This window comes from Mastigoproctus giganteus, chromosome 3, assembly GCF_048544385.1.
Source record: "Mastigoproctus giganteus isolate SK-2022 chromosome 3, ASM4854438v1, whole genome shotgun sequence".
In the NCBI taxonomy this organism is placed as follows: Eukaryota; Metazoa; Arthropoda; class Arachnida; order Uropygi; family Thelyphonidae; genus Mastigoproctus; species Mastigoproctus giganteus.
In genome coordinates, this window is record NC_143577.1 from 28,299,623 (window position 1) to 28,314,219 (window position 14,597).

Sequence of the window (14,597 nt, forward strand, 5' to 3'; positions counted from 1 at the left end):
GTCGTCTGACAGAATACCACTATTTTTAAAACTGCGATATCCCTTTTAATTAATAAAACTTGAAATTCCCTCTTAGTGTATTCTCAAATGGAAGACAACAAACATATTCCTACACGTTAACAAAATAATCCGAATATTACCGAAGTTATCCGAAATTGAAAAGCAAGCATTGTTTGACAGACGACATGTCAGTAAAAGTGTAACTGTAGACGGCATATATACATTTGTTTTCTTCAGTAAAATAAGTAGTAACGCAGATTATTCAAAGCCTGTTTGTCCTATTGATGATTATTTTGAAGAAACAGTGCAAAAATGGTATAAAGAGTGTGATAGTGACGCGAGTGAAATTGAAAGGGATGTTGATAATGATTTTGCAATTGAAAGTATTGAAGATATAGCTGTTTTAGATCCAGTTGATGAAGACATTCTGGAAAAATGCAAAATCTGTTCAATTTGTCCAAGTAAAAAAAGAAGAATAACAAAATACCTCTGTAACTTATGTAAGAAGCCTATATGTCTTCAGTGTGCAAAAAGACTGTGCCCCCGACGTATAGAAAATGTCTAACAAAGCATTTGTAATTATATAGTTTGTTCTTTATTTAGCATTTTATATACAGGTAGTTCCCAACTATTTACGAGTTAATTCATTCCTAGCATGCGCTCAAAGTGAAAGCCCGTAAAGCAAGTGGAATTTATGGGGAATTTATTTCCCATATTCACGGGAATATGGGAAATAAATTCCCATAAAAACAGGGGTTACGTTCTCAACAATGAAATTAGTTAGCTAATTAGTTTGTTTAACAATGATTGCTTTATCCAAAGAAATGAAAACGTAGCCTGTAAAATCAAGCAAATTATAATAATAAAGAAATTATTTACGACTTACAAATGTTAAAGAATGTTTATTCTTCATCATCATCATCGACTAAATGTACACTCATTGATCACTCATTATTGGCTTGGCACTCGTTGGTTTGTTGCACAAGGAGTCTGCTTCTTCAGAAATGCTTCAAGAGGCATTTGTTTCTAAGATAACCTTCCCTTTTCTTTATAAATTTAAATGGCATGCATAAGTAATTTTTTGTATTTTTTTGAGTTTCCCATGATCATCACATAAGGGCCCTTGTCTTCTTTTTTTGCTTTTTTAGCCAGTGTTTCTCACATGCTCAGCCTCTGGCAGCCTAACCATTTATGTGATCCCATTATATATTTCACTGGGTTTTTTTTTTTTTGCACTATTAAATTAGCCAGTTCCTTATTCATCTACCTCGGCATCCATCACATGCTATATTTTCTTAATGATATACATGCATTTGTGGTTTGTATTACAGTGGCTTTTAAGCTATTCCATAATTCATCTGTATTCTCTCTACTCATGCTGTCTTCCTGACTGAACAGAGGCCATGCAGCATTTTAGACTGTCATAATAATCTCATTTCCTAAAATTAAAAACCCTCTGCTTATTTTTCATCATCAGCCACCTTAGCACTCTACAATCACTCCCTGCTAAAGGATTATTGTACTGTTCCCACTATAATATTACAAAGTTCACTTGTAATGACTAGGTCCAGAAGCTATCATCACACAGCAATCATTTAGCTGATTGAAAAAACTGATTCCCACGTTTAGTTCCTTTCCCAACTGTTTCCATCAATAAGGAGCAGATTAAAATCTTCTATAACAAGGAACTCAAATTTACTTGCACATTTCATATGTGTATGGGTCTCATCATGCTCTTCAGTTTTCTGGTCTGTAAAATACTCTTCACTCTCATTTGCCCTTTGTTCCTACTACCACTGACAACACAAACTCAATGCAAACATACATTAATATTGAATCTGGGAATGCTCTTGCTTTTATGACTATTATCTACTAAAAATATAAGGTAAATTAGAACTAATTTAAAGATAAGATCAATCTTGATTAATTAAATAAGAATAATAAATTTCAATTTGATTTTAAAAAACACACATTTTATAAATTAATTTAAAATTATAACCTGAGGTGGAAGGGAGGGAGGGAGGGAGGGAGAGGGGGAGAGAGAGAGAGAGAGAGAGAGAGAGAGAGAGAGAGATTAGTTAAAGACTAAAGATCAATAAAGTTTACAATAGCTAGGGACGTGCATGAGAAAATGGATCGTTAGAAAAGACAAAGAAAGGACAAGAAAAGATAAATAAAAAAGTGCAAAGGATGAAAACAGAGATACAACAAAACAAATACAACTAAATCCCATAAAAGTGGCAGAGGAAACTTGGAAGGATTGGTCAAAGAATAGATTTTCACAAGTTTATGGCACCTGTTAAGAGGTTTCGGATATCAGTCTTATATCCTTATACAGTAGACTGCCGAAATAATGGCACATTCGAGATAACAGCATATTGAGATCAGATGTTTACATAGAGCGCAGATGTTTTGTAGTGACGGAAAAAAAAAAATGCAAGTAATGTGATTGCATTTTCGTTTAAATTTGCCATTTTGGAAGTGAATTCTGTACTGATATCACAGATTACAGTACTGTTTTACATTTATTTTAAATTAAAAACCCCTCACTATGGCTCCTAAAGTTAATAAACCTCATACAGAGAAGAAAAGAAGAATAATCAAGAACATTAAAGCTCAGTGACAAATTTGATATAATAGAAAATAGAACGGGCATAAGTTGGAGTGTATTAATGGTAGAATATAACACTGGATCGTCAACATGTTTATGTTTTTTATGTGCAGTTAATAAAATTGCTTTCTTAATCTCGCTATTTCTTTTTAGCTTCATTATTTCTGAATTAAATATATTACAAATATAACTTTCTAGATAACAGAAAAATTTTAAAATAATGGCATCTTGAATCCCTGAAGGTGCTGTTATTCTGAAAGTCTACTGTATCAAACGGTGCCTTATTTTGAAATGGGCCATTAAAATTTAAATGTACAATGAGATAAATAATTTAAAAAATTACAACTTATTTTCAAGCTCTTATAATAATAAATCTTTGTGATATTTTAAAATCATATTATTCTTCAATACAATGCATATGCTTCTTCAATATCTGCACAAGATTATCATTAATAAAATCATAAAATAAAGAAAGAAAAACACCGCTAGCTTGATCAAGTGAAAATATGCATAGAAAATAGATTGCATGGAAAGGAAATAGGGTTCTTTTAACTCACCTGAAGAAGAACAATAGAAAAGAGAAGTGCACAAGCTGCCTCAACTTGAAATCGAGCAAGTACCATGAGAGATCCTACCAACTGGCCTGCAAGATTAAATATTACAAACAGTGAGGCCAGAAACCAACCAATTCCCCAAGATATGTTCATATAGTCTCTCTGTTCATTCCACTGTATCCACATGCGAATTCCATCTTCAAGAAAAGTGCTCACAAGACACAATCGTGCTAGAGTAGGTAAAACATGCTTACCATGACGAAGAATCTGTTCAAGTAAAAAAAAAAAAAAAAAAAAAATTTAGGAAAAGTTCTGCTTTGTAATCATGAAAGTAACATATAATAATGAACTGAAACAATCTGAATAAAGTTAGGTAACTACATTCAAAATTAATCTCATGTAGTAAAAAGTTTATTTCCTTAATTTCTAAACAGAAAATGTCACAAGCATCCATTACCTGGACCACACACCCAAAGAACTACCAGGGATTTCCAATAACCAAGGCCACTCTAAAAGTGCGTGGAAGGAAAAATTACAACAATCTACCCACAACTATAACACAAGGGAGAGTCTTAAAAACAGGGAAAAACAAAATACAAGAACTATAGATAATTTACTTTTACTAATATTATAAAATTTTAAATTTGGGCAGATACTGAACAGAATGACAAGGTGTGTGTGTAAATGTAGAAAACTTTTTTTTTTTTTATTTGCTTTTAATTGGTATATTATTCTTATAATATCAGTAGCAGCAAATGATATAAGGAAATAAGTGTCAGCAGGGGGGAGGGGAGAGAACAACTACCTCATCTGTCCATCCTCACCTCTAATACTTTGTCTAGTTCCTCCTTGAATTTATTCAAACTGCCCAATTCAACAATAGTTTGTTTCAACAATCAACTACCTGTTGGATGAAGGCAACTTTCCACACATCAAACCTGCAACCATCCTTCCTCAAGGCGTCTCCGTAGCCAGGTGGGCAGGAGCAGCAGTGCATAGAACATGCTTCTTGATTAGACCGGAGTTCGAGCCCGTGACCACCAAATACAGAGGATGCGGAAAGGTCAGGGAATGACCACCGCATATCCCCGGAGCAGGCCTTAGTTGCTAATGCTCCTAAAAACCAAATAACAAACAAACAAATCCTTCCTCAATTTGAATTTATGTCCCCACATGTTCATACTCTAAGCAAGATGACGAATTCCATGAGTTTACTCAATCCATTCAGTCTTCAAATCCTCAATCAGATCTCTTCATGAGTGCATAGTTCACCAGACGCTGCGAGTTTCAGAGCTCAAGCCTTTCCTGGTAATAGCACCCTTCTGTCCCCCCTCACTAATCTTGTTGCTCTTCTCTGCACCCATTCCAACAGATCCACATCCTACCTAAAATGAGGCTTCCAGACTTGTATGCAGTACTCAAAATGTGGCCTAACCATTGCCTTATATAATGGGATAATTCACACCTCATCTCTGCTGACAAAATACCTGTATCTCTCTGACAAACCCTATTAGCTGTCCTGTTAGCCTGTCTGCACTGCTCGGAGAATTTCATATCTGACTGCACAATTACTCCGGTTGCTTTTCATTCTCTACTACCCTAATTTTGAACCACACAGTTGGTATTTTATTTTGGGATCATTGCTAACCATATGCAGTACTTTGTATTTGTTCAACGTTAAATTTCAATTTACATTTCTCAAGCCCATCTGCCTAATTTTTCTAGATCTTGTTAAGTAGAGTACCCTGATTACTGCCATTAAGCTCTCAGCCAATGTACATATCATCTGAAAACTTAGACATTAAGCCTGATATGCCTTTATCAATAAATATAGAAAAAAAAAAAAAAAAAAAAAAAAATTATGCACCAGGTACATAATGAGTCGCTGCCACTCTACTCTGAGACTGATAGTGTCACTGATAATGTCACAGAAGCAGCCATTAAAACATCTTTACTGCAGGAACTCATTATGAAACTGGTACAGTAAAATAAAAGTATTGCTGCATTATTTTTATTGAAAAAATAATTTCCGTACAGTAAATGGAATTTTTCATTGTCCTAGTGTACAATGAAATAATTCCATTCATTGTATTTCATTGTACTCAAATGATTTTAATTCCCGAGTGAATACTCCACCGATTGTCGTTCCATTACATGTAGTATTTACTAAAGTATTTGACTTAATATCTAAATTGAAGACATCTTTCATAAATTTACAAAACTTCTTTCCAGCCTCAGAATTTAATTCTAGATTGAAATCACCAGCAAAAACTATAGGTATACGATCCAGTGGCTCTTCCAATAATTTTGCACCTTAATGGAATATGGCATCAAATTCTTGTTTATGAATTTTTGAATTATAACATCCCTGGAGTGATGTATATGGCAACGATGAAAATAGATTCACTACTGAATTTGCACAAAGATCCACAAATGTCTCCAATTTCATCTGATACCGCTGTCACATTGCTGCTATTATGTTGTGCAAAGATATGTGGTGTACTGATGATAGTTAAACCATCACGTTGATATATCACACCACCACTAAGAACATCCGATCTTTTAAATCGAGTCACACATTGGAATGGTTTAAGTAATATATGTTCATCATTATCCAACCACGTTTCACTTAATATCAATATTTTGGATTGCTGTAAGATTGTGTCCATTTCGATATCTCGAACATGGGCCTGTAAACTTTGTATGTTCATTGCCAATATAGATATACCACTTTGTATGAAATCTTGAAATTCATCCTGTAGAGATGGTAGCTTATTATTTTTCAAGCGATCTAGTTCAGCACGAAGTTCTATATCACTAGTAGCTTTGCCATGGTGAAATGAGAAAGTCATGGGGATTTTTAATATATACACCTTGCAATGAGGTTACTCAAGATAACGCCATGTATACAAGTTGCTGTTGACGATCTTTCTCATATTTATATACAACTTTGTCGAAGGTTCCTCCTTGAGCTTTATGTATAGTCAAAGCACAAGCACATATTAAAGGAAATTATGTACGTCTACATGTTAATTTCCTATTGTTCTTGAATGGAATTGTAGTTGATCGTTTTATAATAGGTATGGATTGACTAGGTAAATGTTTATCTTTCACATATTGTTTATAATGAGATTAAAGGTTATGTCCTATTTTTGACCCAGGAAATTTCATCCATACTTGTTTAACTGATTCATCGTCCTCAAATTCGAAATATACTAAAGTACCGATTGCACCGTTTACCAATCCATCAACCACATCTATATTTGTAGTAATCATGTATGGTTTTCCTTTCAATAATGGTAGAATGTATGGAAGTCCTGCAGTTTCAGTCACTGACATTTTATGAATTTTATTTCACATACTTGCTAATTGTTCTTCAGAATGATATTCGTGGTATAAATCTTGTGCAACTACTTCATAGGGTTCATCTGCAACTAAAGCATTTGTATTATAAGGCATTTACATCGCTATTTCTTAAAAATAGTCTAATTCCTTGCGGACATAAATTAGTTGCATCTTCTTTGGTAACAAATCTCAGTTCTACAATTTTAAGTTCATCTAGTAATAATGCTTCTCCATTACCTATTTTTGTTAAGAATTTTAGAAAATATACTATCGGACTGTCGTACAACTTGTACTAATTCATGAAATTGTAGTGAATGCCATAATTCTGGAGCAATCAATGAGTCTTCAGGCATTTATATATAGGTGTAGCACGCACTGGAGGCAATTGCCGTAAATTTCCAATGAAGTATACCCCCAAATGGTATTTCACGAACTCCAGTTATCTGCTTTAAATGCATATCTATAATCGATAATAGTTCTGCACTAATCATACTAACTTCATCAATTATAATAGTACATACATGTTGAAATGCAGTTCTATATTGAAGAATTTCATTACTAAGTTGAAGATTATTTGATAGACATACGGAAAGCAGAATGCACTATTGCACCATCGATAGCCACAGTGGTGTTGCCCATGGAGGCACAAGTAACATATGCATTGTGAATATTTGATACATTACAAAAGCAATTATATATTTCCATCAATAATTTAAGAGTAAGTCTTTCCACAGCCAGCAGGTCCAGTGAGAAATACTTGTATCGGTTCATGTATCTGATTATCAATTTGATGATAGATAGCTTCAAGTAATAATGCGCGTTGTTATTTATTAGTACTACTCATCAAACGACAGTAATTCTTCAGATGGTAAGACATTTTCTCACTTCCTAATGGCATGATAATCTATCCATTATGGCCAGTCTCATCTCCTCATCAATAGTTTTCTTGTCAGTAAAGAAATCATCATCGATTTCTTTTGATTTAAGAAATTCTTCATTTTTTTTCCACCGCCAGTCCATTTTCATCATTCTCATCAAGTTCGATACAAAGTTGCCTACAAATTGCTAGCATCTTTTCAATATCAATATCAGATTCGAACTCTTTTCTTCTCAAAGTAATTATCTCTTTGTTGGTTTCATAAAGTTCAAAATATTTATTTTCATTCAAAATTTCATTCTCCTCGTTGATAAATGGTACGTGTAAAGTTACCATTTCGCGTATACGTTCATGAAGACGTGTATTATAATTCCGATACCAAATTATTTTAGGAAATTGTATTTTCATCCATCCCCGATTTCCTTTTCGATGATGAGCAGTAAATTGTGCAAGAGTTATATCTTTTAATGTTTCACGCTGTTTTTCATATTTATCAAAAATATATCTTTCCATAGATCCAAAGACTTACAACTTGTTGTTCATCCAGCTGAGCTTTAGAGTTACGTAATTTCTGATGCTCATGTGGCCATAAGGTTGGGATGTATTCAGATCCCATATCGTCCATGTTCATAATGTAAACGACAAATTTGCATAAAGGATAATCGTGGTGATATAAAATGCTCAGTTACAACATCCAGTGGAGGCAAATGAGTAGGATATGTTGGATATATAAATCTATTTGAATGGCCATAGTTGGTATCCGTTCCTTTTTTAATGAAGCATGACATGTATTACATGTCATGAAATTACTCACTTCTTGTAAATGAAATTCATTTTGAAGTAATTCATATGTAGTTGTTGGAAATGGTTTAAAATTTAATTGAAACCATAAATGATCACAAACATTACAACTAAATCCAAATGGGTTTTTGTACACTATTTTTTCAAACTCACTGTCAGCTCGTGTAGACACTATAGGGATGTAATCAGGAATCTCATTATTAGCCATTTCTAATTTTGCTTTTTTTCATGCATGATATTCCTTCATTTGTTCTGCTGGAGTTTTAATACCTGATAAGTATCGGGCATAGTAGAACTCTGTGGTTGACAAGTATCAGGCATAGTAGAACTCTGTGGTTGAATTTAATTACGATTCAGAATAGTTTGAACTTCTAATTTCCTTTTCTTCTGTTCACAATATTCCTTCATTATTTCAGTTAAAGTTTTTTGGGTGCAGTTGGAGAAATTCCAGGCATAATGAAATACCCTTATTGAATTTCATCTGGATTCACATTTTTGTCCAACTTCACCTTCTTTCTTTCACGATATTCCTTTGAATGCTGGGCTGTAGATTTTGGCACAGTCAATCGCATATTAATCATTATGCTGATATAATGTAGTATCACTGCACTTGTTGCATACAATTGAGTTTTCTTGGGTTGCATGCATTGTACTTGTTGCATCACTGCACGCAAGTACAATGCATGCACATCAGGTTTTGTGACGTAACGTTTTTTCCAAATAATGCTGGTAAAACCGTTTTTAACGTAAAAAAAAAAAAAAAAAACCAACCAGCACCAAACCCCGTGGAACTTCATTATTATTAGCAGTAATCCAAGAGGAACGGAACCCACTGATAAATGCTGTTTTTTTTCACTCAAATACCTTTATCCCTAGCAATAACTTGCCTCTAGTGCTTTTTTTTTTTTTTTTTTTTTTTTTTGTTAGTTGTTGGTGCATTGGCTTCTGTGGCCATAATGCACCTCCCAAGGTTTTTGCAGTACTTTGATCCAAGCTTGAGGCGGGATTCGAACCCACAACCTTTGGGTTGCCCGGTCAGCGCCTCTAGTGCTACATTAATTCAATTTGTACAGCCTTCTTATGGGGAGTAGTGGCAAAAGCTTCTCTGAAATCCAGGTACTTAATGTCAAAATCATTCTTTGCATCATAGTACCTGCTCAGATTAGTCAGACAAGATTGTCCCTTAACAAATATATGTGCAGGAACTATAGTAGTATAACTGAATTCCAGTCCACATGGCATTACTTTTTTTTTTTAATCAGTGATTCCATAATTTTCACTGGAACAGAAGCTAAGATAATGAGTCTGTAATTACCCATGTCACCCTTTGATTGGGATACATTTGCATATATCCAGTATATAGTGAACTTCCCTCGAAGTATATAGTGAACTTCCCTCGAAGATTATGACAAAAGCTTCTACATGCAAATGGAATGGGAAAGTAAGCGTCAATGCCTTATTATGGGTGATTTCAATTTGCCTCTAATTGATTGGAGTAAATGGGAAGGAAACTCGACATGGGGAACAAAATTTTTAAATCAACTAGATGACAACTAGACTGTTATTTGTATCAACATGTCAGGGAAAGTACTAGAGAAAAGAATATCCTAGACCTCATCATCACACATGAATCAGATGACATAACAGGGCTGACAGTAGAGGAACCAGTAGCAGGAAGTGATCACAGAGTTCTACGGTGGATGATGACAAGAGAGGTAGCAGAAGTAAAAGGCAAAGGAATGGATTTTAATTTCAGAAAAGGAAATTATGATGCCTTAAGGTACAACACGGCCTCTATTAACTGGGTAGATATCGCGCAGTGAATGAATACAATTGAACTGTGGTACACTTTTAAAACATTAATCACAGATGCCTTGAATGCGTATATACCATTAAAAAAAATACTCCACGAGGAGGGTTCCAAGTTGGATGAATAGTGAAGTTGCCACATTACTTGAGCAGAAAAAGGTCGCATGGAAAGGTTACAGAGCAATAAAAAGTACTGAAGCCTATAACAGCTACAAGGTGATGTGTAATAGAGCCACAGAAAAGGTTCGGCAGGCAAAGGCAGTTTATGAGAAATCACTAGCAAACAGGGGGAGGGATAAAGAATTCTTCACATATATCAGTATTCTTCACATAAATTCCTCTTCTTGGCCCAGAAAGGGACAAGAAGAGCAGAACAAACCAGATCGGACCTTTACGTAAGGGAAAGGGGATAGTAATAAATACACCAGCTGCCGTTGCAGATGAACTCAACAGTTATTTTGCATCGATATTTACAAATGAAAAGCCTTTTGTGGCAATGGGAAATTGTGGGAGAGAAGTTAAAAAATATGTAATTAATTATATTGAAATTTCGCAAGATTATTTAATGAAAAAACTTTCGAGTCTACAGACCAGTAATGCTACTGGAGTTGATGGAATATACCCTATAATCTTAAGGGAGGCGGCAAGCGAGTGCATTGAACCATTGAGGCTAATTATGCGAGCATCACTAGACTCTGGGGAGATTCCCTTGGACTGGAAAAGTGCAAATGTATCTCCCATACATAAGGGTGGCTCTAAAAGTGAAGTTGGAAATTATCGACCTGTCAGTCTAACTTCAGTAGTAGGGAAAATCATGGAGGCAATGATCAAGGGTGGAATTCAGGATCATTTGGATCGAATTGAAATTCTCAAGGATACTCAGCATGGTTTTGTAAAGGGAAAATCATGTTTAACAAATCTGGTTCGCTATTTCGAAAGGGTCACTCATGAGCTGGATTTAGGGAATAATTTCGACATTGTTTATTTAGATTTCAGCAAAGCTTTTGACTCAGTCCCACATGAGCAGTTGCTTTATAAGCTGGAACAGGTTGGAATCACTGGGAAAATCCTTAGATGGATAGAAGGATGGCTTCAGGGCAGGAGGCAGAGGGTTGTGATAAATGGCTATTATTCAGATTGGGTTGATGTAAGAAGTGGGGTTCCCCAAGGATCAGTATTAGGACCACTGTTGTTTTTAATTTTCATAAACGACATTGATGAAGGGATAGAGGGCGTGATGTCTAAATTTGCAGATGATGTTAAAATTGGTAAAGTAGTTAATCACTATCAAGCTGAGCTTCTTCAGAGAGACCTAGATAAACTTCAGGAATGGTCAGAAAAATGGCAGCTAAGGTTTAATCCAACAAAGTGTAAGGTATTACACCTGGGAAACAGTAATCCCAAAATAACTTATTCACTTGGTGGAGTTCAACTAAACCCAGTATTGGAGGAAAAGGGACTTGGGTGTTACGATACGGTCAGACATGAAATTCTCTGAGCATTGTAAACAGGTTGCAAGGAAGGCCCATGGTGTCCTATCGATGATCTATCGAACTTTTGCAAGTAGAGATAGGGACGTGATAACCCCATTATATAAGGCTTATGTTAGACCACACTTGGAATACTGTGTTCAAGTATGGAGACCGCACCTAAAGAAAGACATCGAGCTTCTTGAAAGGGTGCAAAGACGGGTAACTCACCTGGTGAGATCGGCAAAAGGGCGTCCTTACGAAGAAAGACTTTGAATATGTGGGTTGCAGAGTTTGGAAACTAGACACCTTAGAGGAGATTTGATTGAGGTGTTTAAGGCTCTGAGAGGCATCAGTAAAATGAATGAGGATTAAATTTTCAAGATTATAAATGATGCTAGAACTAGGGGACATAAATTCAAGTTAGGGGGGGGGGAATATTTAGATTCGACTGCAGGAAGTTTTATTTTAGCCAGCGAGTTATAAATTACTGGAATAAGTTGCCTTCATGGGTGGTAGAGGCTGACAGTTTGGGGAAATTCAAAGGTCATCTGGATAATACTTTCAGGTACGGGAAGCGCATAGGATGATAGGTTTAATTTATTATTTTTTTTTATTAATTATTATTATTTATTTATTTTTTTTTTTTTGTTTGTTTTTAATCATTGTTTTGTTTGGATTTTTTTTTTTTTTTTTTTTTTTGGCTGGTGCAGCATAAGACAGGCTTTCTTGCACCATGCGGCTGTTACTAATACTTCCTTCTGCTTGGAAATTTGCTCATATACAGCCAGTTCCTAAAAAGGGTGACAAATCCCTCCCATCCAATTATCATCCTATTGCAATTACTTCTATTCTTTCTAAAGTAATGGAGAAATCAATTAACCGCCAACTCTTAAACTACCTAGAAACCTTCCTTCTGATCAACGATCGCCAGTATGGATTCTGTCAGTGTCGATCCACTGGTGATATTCTGGCTTATGTTACCCATTTATGGACTAATTCAATGGAAAGGTTCAGTGAAACACAAGTAGTTGCTCTTGACATCTCAAAGGCTTTCGATTGTGTTTGGCATAAAGGTCTTCTAAACAAGCTTCCATCTTATGGTTTGACAACTGTTTTTAGTAATTGGTTATCCAGTTTTCTCTCTGATCGCTCACTGAGGGTGATGGTAGATGGCTCTCTGTCTTCTAACTTCTCCACTAATGCTGGTGTCCCCCAAGGTTCAGTTCTTTCCCCACTCTTTTCCTCTTGTATATTAATGACCTTCTTCCATTGACTGGAAATCCTATCCATAGCTTTGCCGATGATAGCACATTGCATTCCACTTTCCATTTTGAGAAACCTTGTCCTGCTCAATCAGCTTCAACTTCCCGAAAATCTGCTACCAATTCCATAAATGCCGATCTTCAGGTAATTCTCCAGTGGGGCAAAGACAACTTAGTTGATTTCAACCCTTCTAAAACTCAGTCTTGTCTTATATCTCGCAAAAAGGATTCTTCTGCTCCTATGCTTATCTTTAGGGACACTCCGATTTCTAGGCAAAATGATATATCTCTTTTGGGGATTATCCTGACACAAGCACATTACAAATATTGCTTCTTCTGCATCTAAAAAACTTGGTTTTCTCTTTCGCTCTCGGCGTTACTTTTCTTCCAAACAGCTGCTCACTCTGTATAAATCACAAATCCGCCCTGCCATGGAATATTGTTTACACATCTGGGGTGGTACCCCCAAAACCTCTCTCAGGCTTCTTGATTCCATTCAGAAGAGGGCAGGTAGGTTAATTAACAACTCATCTCTAACAGAGTCTCTGCACTCGCTGTCTCATAGACGTACTGTCTCTGCTGCATGCCTCTTCTACAGATACTTCCATGGGCACTGTTCTTCTGAATTAGCTTCATTAATTCCTGCTCTCTCTTTCAAAACAGTCTGAACACGTGCTGCCACCAGCCAACATCCATTTACTGTCCAACTTCAAACTCATAGAACCAACTTTTCATCTTCCTTGTTTATTCGTTCAACTGCCGTTTTCTGGAACAACCTTCCTTCATATGTATTTCCTGAAAATTACTGTCTACAGAAGTTCAAATCCAATGTCAACAAATATCTTCTTTCGTCTTCTCAACCTCCAACCCAAGAGGTGTTAGAACCTATAGTACTAAGTACTAACACCTCGTGTTTGGGGTTTACATAAAAAAAAAAAAAAGAATCCAAGTAATGCTTTCATAATTATGGTTAGCCATAATTATGAAAGGTTAACTTACCTATTTTGCAGACTTCCTTAATATTATTATTATTAGCTATATGGTGCAAGGAAGCCTGAGGCTTGTGCTGCACCAGCCAAAAAAAAAAAAAAAATTCCCCAGTTACCCTAAAAGAGAGAGAGAGAGAGAGAGAGAGAGAAGTAAAAGGGGATCACCAAGAAAGAGAAGAATGATGATATCCAGCTCAGGATCCTGGATGTGCCAAACCCATACTCACCAGATGTGAGCCCCTGAGGTTAAAAAGCCATTTTCTACAGCAGCATGTCTGAGAGGCAACTGGAGGGAAAACGCTCTTGATCTGATTATCAGCAGCAATTCTCCATGCATTAAGAATTTGCAGATAAAGTAACCACTAGGTGGCCACGATCACAGTGTGCTGATGTGGAATTTACTCAAAGATGTAAGTACCATCAGGGGTAAAGGGAAGGGTTTCTGCTTTTGTAAAAGTCGCTACGGTGGTCTGACACAGTTTTTAAATTCTATACAGTGGGACCAACTGTTGATATTACAAAACAAATTCTAAATGTGAAGCATTCAAAGAATTAATCTTGGAAGCTACTAGGGTTTTCATACAAACTAAGAAATATTGTTCAAGGTTCAGGCCTAACTGGATGTCAGATGAACTAATAAGAGACGTAGCAGAGAAAAAAAATGCATTGGATGCATATAAATTATCAGGTGACACAGAAGCCTATGGTAGATGTAAGCTCATCTGTAATCAAGTCACAAACAAAGTCAGCAGTGCGTAGCACACACTTCTTGATTAGACCAGGATTCGAGCCCATGACCACCAAATACGAAGGATGCGGAAAGGTCAGGGAATGACAACCGCATATCCCAGGAGCAATATGGCCTTAGTTGCTAAGC

General features: G+C 35.8%; 1 protein-coding gene across 1 annotated transcript in view; it reads right to left on the reverse strand.

Annotated features, from left to right (window-relative positions):
- The window catches only part of Surf4 (Surfeit locus protein 4), a 44,356-nt gene that overhangs the window by 23,122 nt on the left and 6,637 nt on the right, over positions 1 to 14,597 (reverse strand). Inside the window, exon 2 of the mRNA XM_090370454.1 lies at positions 3,169 to 3,432. Coding sequence (XP_090226580.1) covers positions 3,169 to 3,432 — 264 coding nt within the window. The remainder of the gene's footprint in view (positions 1 to 3,168; positions 3,433 to 14,597) is intronic.